The sequence below is a fragment of the Schistocerca serialis genome, chromosome 10, assembly GCF_023864345.2.
Source record: "Schistocerca serialis cubense isolate TAMUIC-IGC-003099 chromosome 10, iqSchSeri2.2, whole genome shotgun sequence".
Lineage (NCBI taxonomy): Eukaryota > Metazoa > Arthropoda > Insecta > Orthoptera > Acrididae > Schistocerca > Schistocerca serialis.
Window position 1 is genome coordinate 130,063,356 of NC_064647.1, and position 15,760 is coordinate 130,079,115.

The following is a 15,760-nucleotide window of genomic DNA, read 5'->3' on the forward strand; positions in this document are numbered from 1 at the left end:
CCATTTCATAGATTTTTTTGATCTGTTGCACTACATTTTTGACAGCTGTTACATTATCCACATCGAATCCTCCCTTTCCTACAGCCTAAGCATTCATGATACCATATCTATTCCACCAATGAAACCATCACCACCAACAACCTCCACAAGGCTTTCTTCCCATAGCTATTCCACAGATCTGGCTCACAAACAATCTCAAAAACAATATCCTGCTTCAGCCTCTGACTAATGCAGTTCCCACTTCCAAAATACTCAGAAGGCACCCTTCTTGTCACCCTGAACCACCTAGGCCTTGAATGCCTTAAGACATTACTCCACTACAGGTATGACTTTCTTAAGTTGAACATTGCATTAACATCCTCTCTCCCTAATATTTGCCCCACGGAGTGTAATGTTATCTTCTGTCACTCTTATAACCTCTTAAATCTCCTGGCCAAATCTTTGGGTTACATAACATACTAGCAGGCTTTAAAGATTAAATATAGAAATGCTTCCAAAAATGAAAGTTTCACTCTATAGTGGAGTGTACGCTTTCTGGCAGATTAAAATTGTGTGGCAGACCAAGACTCAAACTAAGGACATTTGCCTTTCATGGGCAAGGTTCTACTGTCGAGCTACCCAAGCACAACGCCTGACTTGGTTGGTTGGTTGGTTGGTTTTGGGGAAGGAGACCAGACAGTGAGGTCATCGGTCTCATCAGATTAAGGAAGGACGGGGAAGGAAGTCGGCCGTGCCCTTTGAAAGGAACCATCCCGGCATTTGCCTGGAGCGATTGAGGGAAATCACGGAAAACCTAAATCAGGATGGCCGGATGCGGGATTGAACCGTCGTCCTCCCGAATGCGAGCCTGACTTGGTGGTCTCCAGCTTTAGTTCTACCAGTACCTTGCCTCTTATCTTCCAGACTTCACAGAAACTCTCCCACAAATCTTGTAAGATTAGTACTTCTGGAAGTGAGGCTATATTGGAGACATGACTTAGCCACAGCCTGGGGTATTTTCGAGGATAAATTTTCACTCTGCGGCAGAGTATGCACTGATCTGAAACTTCCTGGCAGATTAAAATTGTGTGTTGAATTGACACACGAACTCAGAACCTTTGCCTTTCACGGGCAAGTGCTCTGCTGATTTAGCTATCCAAGCATGGCCCATGAGCCATCTTCGCAACTTTACTTTCACCAGTACCTCATCTCCTACTTCCAGACAGAAGTTCTGGCGGAAGTAAAACTGTGAGGCAGGGTCGCGAGTCTTGCTTGGGTAACTCGGTCAGTTAGAGCACGTGCCTGTGAAAGGCAGAGGCCCGAGGTTTGAGTCTTGGTCTGACACACAGTTTTAACCTGCTGGGAAGTTTTACAGTAATGCTGTTTAACATCCATAAAATTCAAAACAATATAAAAAAATAAATATATCATTCAGCAGAAGAGGAGTTACTGCAAATCTATACCTATTATTTCTACTAATTTTGTAATGATGAAATAAGTGTATGAACTTTAGAATTAAGAACTGGATACACAAGCAAATTATTTAAGTTTGAAACATAGTGAAATTGCACATATTCAATTTTTTTCTTTTGTATTCTGTTTATGATTCAGAATTTTTGTAACTAAAACACCAAACCATTCTTTTAACCTAGTACTCTTGTAAATTATTTTCAGAATATTAAATTTTTATTTAAGATATACTTGGTAACTCACGTTGTGTCCCCTTAATTGAAAAACACACACACACACACACACACACACACACACACACACACACACACACACACACACACACCTATGTCCCTGCATAGAGCTAGTTGAACTAACAGTGCCTGTGCTGGTATTTTGGCAGGTGGAGTAGTTGTGGTGCGAGTAGTATCAGATGGGGTGGCTAGGGAGGGAAATGGCAGGGAAAGGGATCGGAGGTGGGTGTTTAGTGGCTCAGAGGGAGACAGCCAGTTTTCTAGCTAGGAATGCAGGACAGAGGGGTGGCAGGTATATGGGCTCAAAACATGATGTATGATTGTAGGAGCCAGTGGGTAGTGGCATACGCTAAATAAGTCAGGAGGGGTTACAGAATGGAGGAGGGGGAAACTGTTGGATGGAGTGTGCAGGAATAGTGGATTACCTGAGATTGAGGTCAGGATGCTTATGGGAGCAGTTGATGTGTTGTAAGGATAACTCCCTTAGTTCGGAGCAGCTGGTGGTGGATGGAAGGATCCAGATGTGCGAGTTGTGGAACAGCCATTGAAATTGTGCATGATGTGCACAGCTGCAATTTGTGCCACAGGGTGTTCAACTTTGATCTTGGTTATACTTTGATGGTCACCTTTCATCTTGATGGACAGTTGTTGGATGGTCATACCAACATAAAGAGCTATGCAGCAGTGTTGGTATGGCCCTGCCTCTGATGGGACAGGACAAGCCGGTCACAAGGCTAGAGTACTAGGTGCTGGCTGGGTGGGTTTGGCTGGTCTTGCAGCTTGGTCTGCTATGGCAAGGGGTCAGGAGTGCGAGTAGCATAGAGATGGGCTAGGATGTTGTGTATATTGGGTGGGTGACAGAACACTACTTTAGAAGGGGTGTGAAGGATCTTGGGTAGGATGTCTCTCATTTCAGGGCATGATGATAGATACCTTAGCAAAGGATATGGTTCAGTTGTTCCAGTACAAGGTGGTATTGGGTGATGACGGGGGTGCTCCTATGATTTTTTGGGGTAGTAGGAAGACTAGGGGTGTGTGAGGGTGTGGTATGGGAAATCTGTTTGTGGACAGGATCTGGGTGGTACTGCCTGCCTGTAAAGGCATTTGTGAGGCCTTCAGCATAATGGACAAGAGAGCTCTTGTCACTACAGATACATTATCCTTCGGTGGCTAGGCTGTATGAGAACAAATTTTTGTCTGTGGAATGGATGGCATATTTCCTCTCTTCTGTAAAAAAAGAAGATTTTCAGAGTTAATGGGTCACATAATTACCGATGGCAGCTGGATCACTTAGATCACATCCCATGTGCTTTCCATTCCCAGCAATAACAGCCTTTCTGAATTGTACAGATGGGAGCTCTCCCTACAACTTATCATCTGTTCCTTTAACCCTTGTGGTCTCAACACTTGCTAGTACCGGCCCTCCACCTGCCTCTATTCCCTTCCCTGCTCCCACTTCAGCCTCTCAGCACACCTGTAAGGCTCTTTTCCCTCCCCCCATCTCCCTGCCACAGCCGGAACACCTTCGTAGTGCTGCATCTAGTGACCTACCTCCTTGTCCCTGCCATATTCCTGCACACTCTCACAGGAAGAACTACAGCATTTTCCCCATCCCATAGCCTGTTACTCTCCCACTCTGCAACCTGGGCCTTTTCTTTACCCTTACTACCCACTCCAGCTGAGAATGCTGCTAACTGAATTTGGGCTTCATTGTGCAGAGATGACATTGGTCCTGTATGTGTGTGTGTGTGTGTGTGTGTGTGTGTGTGTGTGTGTGTGTGTGTGTGTGTGTGTGTGTGTGAAGGAGACCTTTAATAATTTAGTCTACGTTTAAATGCAATTTTCAGTGTGTCTGTCTGCTGCTCATCGCCTCCAGCATGTAAGGAATAGCAGAAAACGAAAACATAAATCCAAACTTAAGAGAACTTTTCAAGTAAGAAACACAAACCAAGAAATAAGTTTTTGTATACATAGGAGTACAGTATATCATATGTTCACTGAAAATAATTAGCCACAGTTTGAAATTGGTGGTCAGCAATACAAAAATTAGAGGTAATGACAGCTCCTTCTATCAATAGTTATGAATTGCAGTAGGTAACTAGGCTGTCATCATTGGGATAAAAATAACATCTCATTTGGCATCTGTGGCACGTTAAGAGCCAAGAGAATGACAACTATTACTATCATGCTTGAACAAAAATGGTTCAAATGGCTCTGAGCACTTAACATCTATGGTCATCAGTCCCCTAGAACTTAGAACTACTTAAACCTAACTAACCTAAGGACATCATGCCTGAACAGCTGCAGCACATTGAATGCAATGTAAAATAAAAGCAATGAAACACAATACAGAATTTTAACAATGGAAAATCCAGGAAGGAATGTAACAATATTAGAGTGGGAAAGTTGCTACTCGTCATATAGCAGAGATGCCGAGTCGCAGAAGGACACAACAAAAAGCGCACACACACACACACACACACACACACACACACACACACACACACACACACACACATGACTGCAGTCTCAGGCAACTGAAACCACAAAGACAAAGACAAAGACTTAAATGGCTGAAATATATTATTGTGAGAATTTTTTGTTTTGCGTATCTGTAACTCAGCATCTCCGCTATATGGTGAGTAGCAACTTTCCTTCTCTAATACAGAATATGAATACATATAGCATTTGAGAATAGATGTGATTGAATCAGCCAGACAACAAACAAACTGCTGAAATGAAATGAAATGGATATGACTAGGATAAAAGTTAATACTGTTAAAAAAAGATAAAAAAGACTTTAGCAGATGTGAACAAGTTGTTTGTTCTTGCTGTGCTGCATGTGAAAAAGTTGTGCATAAAATGCATAAATATATACTATTACTGTTTCCACTTATAGACAAATGATGTCTCAGTTGTACTTGGCGTCCATTTTAAAAATAATTTGTCTAGAAGCAAAACGGCTGATACTGAAAATATCTAAACCAAGATTTACTTCCTTGTTTTTAGGTTTTCAGATATGATGACAACTTTGTTTGTTATGCAGAATATTTTGACAATATGGCTAGATATTTTTATGTGGTTATGCAATTACAATATGAGGATGACTATGACAGGTGTGGAAATATTGAAATATTGTGTAAAGGTGGAATCATCAGCCCGTCTGCACACAGGAAAATATATTTCCTAACAAGATACCATTAAAAGTAACTGTCTGTATTGTTTGCCAGCAACTTAAATTTCAGTAAAACACTTTAATTCACTGAAAATCTTTCACTGATTAAATAATAAGTATGTGGTATCATTACATTACATGAATCAACAGTGATTAAGAACAAATAACTTATCCAATATATGTGCTTGTTGGTATGTTTTTCTAAAGTACTTTGTATGTCCTTTTCAGCATTTGAGTGTGGTTTCCCAATAAAATGTATAAAATGTGGAAAAACTATACAGGACCGGAGCTCTTGTCAACAGCGTTATTTAATACCCATTTATGAGTGTAATTCATGTATTGCACATGGCACAACAGGACCTAATATGACTTCATACCTTGAATCCATTGCTGGGTAAGTCGAAGGATTTCCCACCACCTTCTTTACTCTTGTACAATTCTTGAATTTTGTTATTGAAGTGTGTTGGAGTTGCTGTTATTGATTTTACATTTTTAGTAGCTCTGATATTTTCATTTTGCTTTGACATGCATGTCAAGATAGATGATTTCAATCCTAATGTATTAATTATTGTTGAATGGAACTGTCATTTCTAAATGGTGAAAAGAAGAATAGAAGATAACAATTGAATATGTTTAAAATTAAACTACTCAATGTTAACTACCCAATGAAAAAGTGTTGAGGTGAGTTATCAAAAGACACACACAATAAAGAGACTCTAAACTTTTCTAGCACATCCTTTGATGAGCTAGCAAAGTTTTCATTGTCCCTTTTATTTTTTTGGATCTGTTGACAACGCGACACTTCTGCTACTTGATGAATGGTTTTCTTTACTTTTAAATAATTTGTACTGCCAAAACTTCCTTTCCTGCGTATAAATTTATAATTAAATGTAAACAGAAATACCTCTGAATATGATGGTGTTTTTTGCAGAATTTTAAAATAATAATTAGTCAGTGATTTGGCAAATATGAAAGGGTACCCAAAGAAAGCAAAATTATTTTTTAAAAGCTCTGTATTTTCAAAATGTTTGCAAAACAACTTTATCCCCCTCAAAATCCTCTCCATTAAAATTAACGAATTTGTCCCACTTGTTCTTCCAATGTTCAAAACATTTTTTGTAGACATCTTTAGAAATGGCTGACAACCACTCCCTCATTTTCTTCCTAACTTCTTCAGTGTTGTCAAATCAGTGTTCACCCATGCCCTTTTTCATGCGCGGAAATAAGAAAGTCACACAGAAACAGGTCTTGTGAATAAGGCGCATTGTGCAGTGGAACCATGCTGTTTTTAGCCAAAAACTGTCTGACAGATATGGCTGTGTGTGTAGGTGCATTGTCGTGGTGGAAAAACCAGTCTCCTGTCTGCCACAAATCTGGTCTTTTTTTATGAACACTGTTCTGCAATTTTCTCAAAACTTCCAAATAAAAAATGTGACTGATGGTCTGACCTGGGGAACAAACTCTAAATGAACCTCATCCTTGGCATCAGAAAAGCAAATCAGCAATGTTTTGATGTTTGATTTGACTTGAAGTTTTTTTGGACAGAGTGATGATGTTGCCTTCCATTGGTTTGACTGTTGTTTTGTTTATTGGTCATAACCATAGCACGATGATTCATCAATAGTAATGATCTTTGACAGAAAATCTGGATCAGTTTCAAGCTGTTGTTTCAAAACACGACATGTTTCAACTCGATGTTCCTTTCGATTGTCAGTCAGAACCCAAGGAACAAACTTGGCATCAACTCTTTTCATTCCCAAATCTTCCATTAAATTCACTGAACCATTTTTCACTGAAACTTGCCATCATAAAAAATGAAACATGAACAAAACAGCATGAACAAAAACAATCACTGCAGAGGAACAGAACAAGCCACATCAACAACACAGGTAGCGCTGAACTGGCAATGAGTTGCACTATGAGCACCTAGTCACAGAAATGAATACTACACAAACTCTGCCTATGGCAATGTTATTCTGTTTTTTGGTACCCTCTCATATTCCCTGATAGACAAGAAGAAAATGCACCATTTACACCATCTTAAAAATGCAAGAAAGTAAATTATCTCTAACTGCAAACACTGTTTACTATTTCCATTCTTCTTGAAAAATTGGAAAAAATGACACCCTATTTGCGGGGATGGTGACTGATTTATTATATCATTTTTTTGACTCAATCACGTTTTTTATACAATCATAACCAGTTTTGACCTTTAAAGGCCATATTCAGGTGCTACAACAGAGAACAGAAAAGCTTAAATTAAGACCTGAAATAAGTGTAATTATTTTCAGTAGATTTACTTCTGAGCTTACTAAACTGCTATTACAATGTGTGTGGGTCATACTTGTGGACAGCATTTAATAGGTAAGTGTTCATGCATTGTCAATTAAGCATAAAATCAGAAATCAATAAGTTCTGCATATACAGCCAAGGGTACTTCTCCATCCCTACTCATTCCACAAGATGCACAAATCCTTAATAAGACAACACATATAAAAACCATAAAACAAGACATTTATTGAAATAATAGTTCAGTCAGTTACTCATCAAATACGAAAATAAACACAGGTCATTACAACAATAAAATCTATTTAGAACAAATTGAGCCCTTTACAATAAAAGACAGAGTATCAATCTTTATGGTATATTTTTCAGTGTCTTTAGGCACTGCACTTCAGGCTGTTAGATGTTTACACTACAACAGCGTAGTGCAGCTTGCTGGCTCTCTTCTTCTAGCTTCAAGCTGTATGCATTAGCTGGGTAGATATTGGGAAATGCAGATGTTGCCCAGATTGTACAGTGCTGCACTCATTCACAAGGTGGCCTCTGGTCAGCTGGAGCGTGTATACAGGAAGCAGCATCTAACTCAGCCAAGTCATAAATATTGAAGTATACATTAGTTGCAAACTTATTTTGTTCATTGTGGGGTCTATCTGATACTTTGTGTTTCATGCCATAAATCTCCAGATTTTCTACACTGTCTAACTGTCCAGGCAACAGCCTTGCCGCAGTGGATACACCGGTTCCCATGAGATCACCAAAGTTAAGCACTGTCGGGCGTGGTCAGTGCTTGGTTGGGTGACCGTCCAGGTCGCCATGCGCTGTTGCCATTTTTTGGGGTGCAGTCAGCCTCGTGATGCCAATTGAGTAGCTACTCGACCAAAAAGTTGTGGCTTCGGTCAAGAATACCATCATTACGACCGGGAGAGCAGTGTGCTGACCCAACGTCCCTCCTATCCTCATCCTCCACTGAGGATGACACGGCGGTCGTATGGTCCCGGTAGGCCACTCGTGGCCTGAAGACGGAATGAGTGAGTCTAACTGTCTCACTTTTTTTTTTTTTTTTTTTGACATTATGTAAAATTTTTAGTTGTTTGTCAGTGCTACCATCATCATGTTCCTCCTTATGCATTTGAAAACCTAATGCTGTTTTATTGCTGGTGCAGGTATGTTCTTCGAATCTCAAGTCAAAGGACCTGCCTGTCTAGACAATGTAGCAGTTATCACAATCATGGCATGATGTTTTGTAGACCTCATATTTCCCATATTTATTACTTATATATGGCAAAATGTGCCACACTCATGTTTTTATGTTATCTGCTGTGCTGAATGCAATTTTAACTCTTTTTTTATTTTTATTTTATTTTATTTTATTTTTAATATGTTATCTGATGTTTTGTCTATGTATTTCATGGTGGCATACTTGCATACTTGGCCTGATCAGATGCTGTCTGAACATACCATGGACATGATATTGGTAGCATTGATCAACAACTAAAAATTTTACATGTCAAAAACGTAGACAGTTTAACATTTATAAGAACTGGAGATTTATGATACAAAATACAAAGAACATGTTAAAATGCATATTTTAATTTGTGTACCGGGCTGGGTCTGTGTTTTCTAATATCTTTGCAGCTAACTTAAATGTTTCACAGCTGGAAGAAGAGTGCCAGTGAAGGAACTGCCCTGATTATTCATTCTGTGTCATCTCTCCTAAGCCTAAGTGCAGTGGCATAAACATCTAGCAGCCTGAAGTAAAAAAATAAATCATTAAGAATGCTACTATGGATCTTTTATTATAAAAACTTTACATTGTCCTAAACAGATTTTACTGTTTTAGCAACCTGTATTTACTTTAATATTTGATGAATAACTGACTGAACTATAACATGCACCTAGTGCAAAGATTAAGGAAGGGAAAGAATGTATGTAATTCCCTGATGTCTGATTTTATGTTTAGCTGACAATGCGTAAACACTCGTTCATCAAATGCTGCCCATAGGTACAAAACATATGCATTGTAATAGCACTTAAGTACTCCAGGTATAATGAAAATAATTGCACTCATTTCAGGTCTTAATTTAAGCTTTTCTGTTCTCTGGGGATCTGAAGATGGCCTTTCAAGGCTGAAGCTGTTTATGATTGCATCATAAAAAAGTGATTGAGTGAAAATACAAAAAATAATACATTTACAAGAAATTTTGAGAAAGTGTCCTACAATGAAATGTGATTCCCTTGTAACTTTCAGCTTGCTTTCAAAGAGATAAACAACCATTTGCATATATCCCATAGATGTACCCACTGAATTGATTGTGTAAACTCTGAGTAACTAAAATTTTATAGTATTAAAGACATCCCTCTTGCACAGGATGTCCTGCCTCCGTATCAAAATGCAACTGGTCACATTGAGAAACTGCACTGCAGAAATAAAATTAAACTCGCATCGGGATAACATTAATTGTAAAGTATCAAAAGGTTTGGTATCAAGTCCATTCCTACTCATAATTTAAATAAACAACATTTAATTTTGTTTTGAAAGATAATGTCCTGTGCTGACAGCAGTAGAGCTTGAACTAAGCCTCACTAGAGAGCCTGCACTGCAGCTGACAAGGTCTGCAACAAACACATAAGAAACAGTTCAAGGCTTAGTCTCATACACATTCCTTTTAAAGAATTTCAGATAAGAAACTGATTATCTGATGGTATCATAAACAGACACAGACAGCCTTTAGTTATATGAACCTGCGCACATTACACGTGTCTGTCCTCTCTTTGGGTATTCCTGTGTGGTATGGGATTTTTACCAGATAGTATATTGAGAATTTGTTCCTCATTGAATATGATATGTCAATTAAGTAATACTACAAGGTAAGCAGTGTAAAAGGGAGTGGTAAATCATGAAAACATGCTATGAAAGAAAATCCAAATTAGAACAGTTATTTTTTGCTAGAACGTTAACAAGTCAAAATCAAAGGCATAGCTGTGTGCCAGTACAGGATTGACAGATGAACTGAAAAAATTCAAACAAGGGAGCTCATTTTGTATTATAACAAAAAGTGGAAGATGGGATCACGGATATGATACGTGAGTTGGGGTGGCAGTCATTAAAACAAAGGCATTTCTTGCTGTAGTAAGATCTGGCCTCATAACTTTCTCTTCTGAACGCAAAAATATATTTCACCTACATGGGGAGAAATGACAAACTCAATAAAAGAAGAGAAATAAGAGCTCACAAAGATTTATGTCTTCATTTTCCCCTTGTGCTATCAAAAGTATGATGACAAAACAAAGAAATAGTTCGAAAATGATTTGTTGAACCCTCTGCCAAGCACTTAAGTGTTATATATATATCTAAAAACAAAGATGATGTGACTTACCAAACGAAGCGCTGGCAGGTCGATAGACACACAAACTAACACACAAAAACACACAAAATTCAAGCTTTCGCAACAAACTGTTGCCTCATCAGGAAAGAGGGATGGAGAGGGAAAGACGAAAGGATTTGGATTTTAAGGGAGAGGGTAAGGAGTCATTCCAATCCCGGGAGCGGAAAGACTTACCTTAGGGGGAAAAAAGGACGGGTATACACTCGCACACACACACATATCCATCCACACATATACAGACACAAGCAGACATATTTAAAGACAAAGAGTTTGGGCAGAGATGTCAGTCGAGGCGGAAGTGCAGAGGCAAAGATGTTGTTGAATGACAGGTGAGGTATGAGTGGCGGCAACTTGAAATTAGCGGAGATTGAGGCCTGGTGGGTAACGGGAAGAGAGGATATATTGAAGAGCAAGTTCCCATCTCCGGCGTTCGGATAGGTTGGTGTTAGTGGGAAGTATCCAGATAACCCGGACAGTGTAACACTGTGCCAAGATGTGCTGGCCGTGCACCAAGGCATGTTTGGCCACAGGGTGATCCTCATTACCAACAAACACTGTCTGCCTGTGTCCATTCATGCAAATGGACAGTTTGTTGCTGGTCATTCCCACATAGAATGCGTCACAGTGTAGGCAGGTCAGTTGGTAAAGTAGGTGGTGGTGGGAGGGTGCATGGGACAGGTTTTACACTGGGGGCGGTTACAAGAGTAGGAGCCAGAGGGTAGGGTAGGTGGTTTGGGGATTTCATAGTGATGAACTAACAGGTTACGAAGGTTAGGTGGACGGCGGAAAGATACTCTTGGTGGAGTGGAGAGGATTTCATGAAGGATGGATCTCATTTCAGGGCAGGATTTGAGGAAGTCGTATCCCTGCTGGAGAGCCACATTCAGAGTCTGGTCCAGTCCCGGAAAGTATCGTGTCACAAGTGGGGCACTTTTGTGGTTCTTCTGTGGGAAGTTCTGGGTTTGAGGGGATGAGGAAGTGGCTCTGGTTATTTGCTTCTGTACCAGGTCGGGAGGGTAGTTGCGGGATGCGAAAGCTGTTGTCAGGTTGTTGGCATAATGGTTCAGGGATTCTGGACTGGAGCAGATTCGTTTGCCACGAAGACCTAGGCTGTAGGGAAGGAACCGTTTGATGTGGAATGGGTGGCGGCTGTCATAATGGAGGTACTGTTGCTTGTTGGTGGGTTTGATGTGGACGGACATGTGAAGCTGGCCATTGGACAGATGGAGGTCAACGTCAAGGAAAGTGGCGTGGGATTTGGAGTAGGACCACATGAATCTGATGGAACCAAAGAAGTTGAGGTTGGAGAGGAAATTCTGGAGTTCTTCTTCACTGTGAGTCCAGATCATGAAGATGTCATCAATAAATCTGTACCAAACTTTGGGTTGGCAGACCTGGGTAACCAAGAAGGCTTTCTCTAAGTGACCCACTAATAGGTTGGCGTACGAGGGGGCCATCCTGGTATCCATGGCTGTTCCCTTAAATTGTTGGTATGTCTGGCCTTCAAAAGTGAAGAAGTTGTGGGTCAGGATGAAGCTGGCTAAGGTAATGAGGAAAGAGGTTTTAGGTAGGGTGGCAGGTGATCGGCGTGAAAGGAAGTGCTCCATCGCAGTGAGGCCCTGGACGTGCGGAATATTTGTGTATAGGGAAGTGGCATCAATGGTTACAAGGATGGTTTCCGGGGGTTACAGATTGGGTAAGGATTCCAGGGGTTCGAGAAAATGGTTGGTGTCTTTGATGAAGGATGGGAGACTGTATGTAAATATATATGCGGGATAAAATTGTATAGTAGATTACGGTAAAATGGGGAAGGTGAATACAAAGTGAGACTACTGGTAAAAACAGAAAGAGAAAATAAAGAGAAAAAGACGACAGGAAAGATTTCAAAAAGCAACAGCGACAATAACAAAGGTAATTGTTGGGTTCAAATTAATGATATGGTTATAATAGAGGGAAACATTCCACGTAGGAAAAATATATTTAAAAACAAAGATGATGTGACTTACCAAATGAAAGTGCTGGCAGGTCGACAGACACACAAACGAACACAAACATACACACAAAATTCAAGCTTTCGCAACAAACTGTTGCCTCATCAGGAAAGGGGAAGGAGAGGGAAAGACAAAAGGATGTGGGTTTTAAGGGAGAGGGTAAGGAGTCATTCCAATCCCGGGAGCGGAAAGACTTACCTTAGGGCGAAAAAAGGACCGGGTATACACTCGGACACACACACATATCCATCCACACATATACAGACACAAGCTGCTTGTGTCTGTGTATGTGCGGATGGATATGTGTGTGTGTGTGTGTGTGTGTGTGTGTGTGTGTGTGTGTGTGTGCGCTCCCGGGATTTGAATGACTCCTTACCCTCTCCCTTAAAACCCACATCCTGTCATCTTTCCCTCTCTTTCCTGATGAAGCAACTGTGGGTTGCGAAAGCTTGAAATTTGTATGTGTTTGTGTGTTTTTTATTGTGTCTATCTACCAGCGCTTTCTCGTTTGGTAAGTCACAGCATCGTTTTTAATATGTTTTTTCCATGTGGAATATATATATGTGGAAGGGGGGGGGGAGGGGGGGGGGGAGAATTTGTAAGATTTTAGATGGATAACAAGTTAGACTGGAATCAGTGCAAGGATGAATTAATACTGATGCCAAGAGCAGCATATTTTGCGCATACAGTTATCTCTGTGTTTGCCTAAAGACAAGATTAATGATCTGTTCTGCTTATTTTCATTACTAGTCATGTTATTGAAATACATGGCCAAGTGACATTTATGTGACTATTGCCTGCATTAGATGAGCAATTACCACTGAGAGACAGCAGTTGGCAGCGCCAGCAGTGGATGGTATATAACGTGCTTCAGGGGGAAGTGGACACTGTGCAGTCATTTTCATAATGTGAAAATGGAATGATTTATCCGATGTGCAAAAGGGCATGGTCATTAGCTTTTGGGCCAATGAAGGAAGCATTTTACAATGTAAAATAAAATGATAAGTATCTGTTTGGATTCTGGTCATGTTAGTTAGTCCAGTTTAGTTTGGTAACATGTGGTACGATTTCACTTGCATCCTGTACTGTGCATCACAATGCTCTGTTAAAGGATTACCTCTTTTCTGATGAATCTGGATAGTATGTGATTCCAGTTGCTCTGTAGAAGTTTGTGGAGCAGCTATGCTGTGCCAAACCTATGAAGACTCCTCCAAAGTATCTTCTCTGCTGCAGAAATTCCTAAAGCCTTCTGACTAACAATTTATACCAAATCATCAAATGATGGCTGAACATGTATTTTCACTTTGTGATCTGTTTCCAAATGTTTATTGCATAACTACATTTACAATTCAGTCAATTAATGTGACACTAATACATTCTTTTCCTATGAAAACTCAAACAATAGCACCATCACTCTAACCATAATACAAAACTTTCTTACATTACAATCAAAGAACATCATTTGTTTTTCTGCTAAGAGATTCCACGATCCTGTCAATTTTGTATGCATCTTGTGGGTCCATGGACTGCATACCAGATGCCGAGCAAATAGTCAGCATTCTCCTGGGTTCCACGCACTGTGGCTGTATCTTTCCTCATATCCCCTCTCTGTAGGAACAGATGTGATATGCACAAAAGGTCTGTTGATATTTGGCCTCCTATTTTATGTAAACATCTTTAGCTGATGTGACAATTCTTCATATAGCAGAACTGGCTTGATCCACTGTGTCCTGTTAAACTAAAACTTCCAAAATGGCTAAGTTGGTAAACTGTTAGCATGCCACTGTGGTTAAAGTATACTGTGCTTGGCAAAATGTTGCTAGCCCAAATCAGCATTGAGGCAACTGTGGTTCACCACAACCCATAGATGACGGTATTGAATCATGGCTGCAGAGATCTGTATGGGTGATAGATGTGCAACTATTGAGCAACTGACAGCCCAGGTGAATCAAGGGACTGCCAACATTGTCTTCTAAATGACTGTTCGGTGAAAGTTGCTGTGTATGGGCATCTGCGTAAAGCACCTGGTTCATACACCCATACTCACTGCTCTTCATTGGTGACAGAAGTTGGAATTAACATGTCACTACTGCAACTGAATATCCACTGAATGGGTACACAAGGCCTTTTCATGAGAATCATGTTTTATGCTACAGTGGACAGATTGCTGTTGGTGTGTACAGTATGAAATATGTGCAACAATCATCGGAAGGGTCCAGACTGGAGGAGGGCGACTATGATCTGTGTGATCTCATCTTTCTGGTAGGCACAATGGACCAAAACAAGTATGTATCCATCCCTGGGGACTACATCCACTCCAACGTGCAATTTGTTTATCCTTGTCCAGCAGGACAGTGCAATATGTCACACACATTGCAGTGTATGTGCATCGTTCAGGGTGCGCCAGGATGCATTTACCATCCTCTCAGACATGGCCAAACTCCCTGGATTTAAGCCCAGCTGAGATTCTGTGGAACCACCTCTGTTTGGCTTTACATTATGTGGATCCTCAACCAAGAAACCAAGCACAGGTGGCCATGGCACTGGATTCAGCATAGCACCAAATCCCTGTCAGTATCTTCCAGAACCTCACTGACTCTCTTTCTGCATGGCTCCCAACAGCTGACACTACAAAATGTGGTTATTCAGGCTTTTGACAGGTGGTCACATTAATGTGACTGTACAATGTAGCTTTTGGAGGTTTTCACCCAATTCAAATATAGTTTTGATTCAGCAGAAATGGCTGGTAAGAATACAGGGTTATTCATAAGTATCTCTGCTGGTTCAGAAGACAACTGCATGAAAACTGCAAGATGTAACTGAATTGTGACTTACTTAATAATAATACAAGATAAGAAAATAATCTTCATGTACTCTTTGCCTCTTTGGCAAGGGTTCAGTGCAGGATTCTATATCCTGGTATGTAGGTCTTCAGTAATTTCCCACCTGACACACAAGAAATTGAGAATCTCTGTAAATTTCAAAGAAATTTAAAAATGTTCTTTATTAATCATTCCTTCCACAGACATTCAGTTTCTCAGTTTATGAATTGAAGATACCTGTTATCAAATAACTGTTGCCCTTAAAAAACCTTGTTGTATTAATGTAGAAGTTTAGCTAGCAATAGGAGATAAACAACTATTTGATGACTGGAGAAGTGGCACGGTTGTCAATTTTTGACATGTTATGTACAGCTTGGTTAAACACATTTGTGGAAATGCAATGAAAGTTAAATAGAAATGG

General features: G+C 40.1%; 1 protein-coding gene and 1 pseudogene across 1 annotated transcript in view; both read left to right on the forward strand.

Annotated features, from left to right (window-relative positions):
* The window catches only part of LOC126425293 (uncharacterized), a 214,677-nt gene that overhangs the window by 175,299 nt on the left and 23,618 nt on the right, over window positions 1-15,760 (forward strand). Inside the window, exon 7 of the mRNA XM_050088268.1 lies at window positions 5,086-5,251. Coding sequence (XP_049944225.1) covers window positions 5,086-5,251 — 166 coding nt within the window. The remainder of the gene's footprint in view (window positions 1-5,085; window positions 5,252-15,760) is intronic.
* LOC126425363 (5S ribosomal RNA) lies at window positions 7,850-7,967 on the forward strand (annotated as a pseudogene).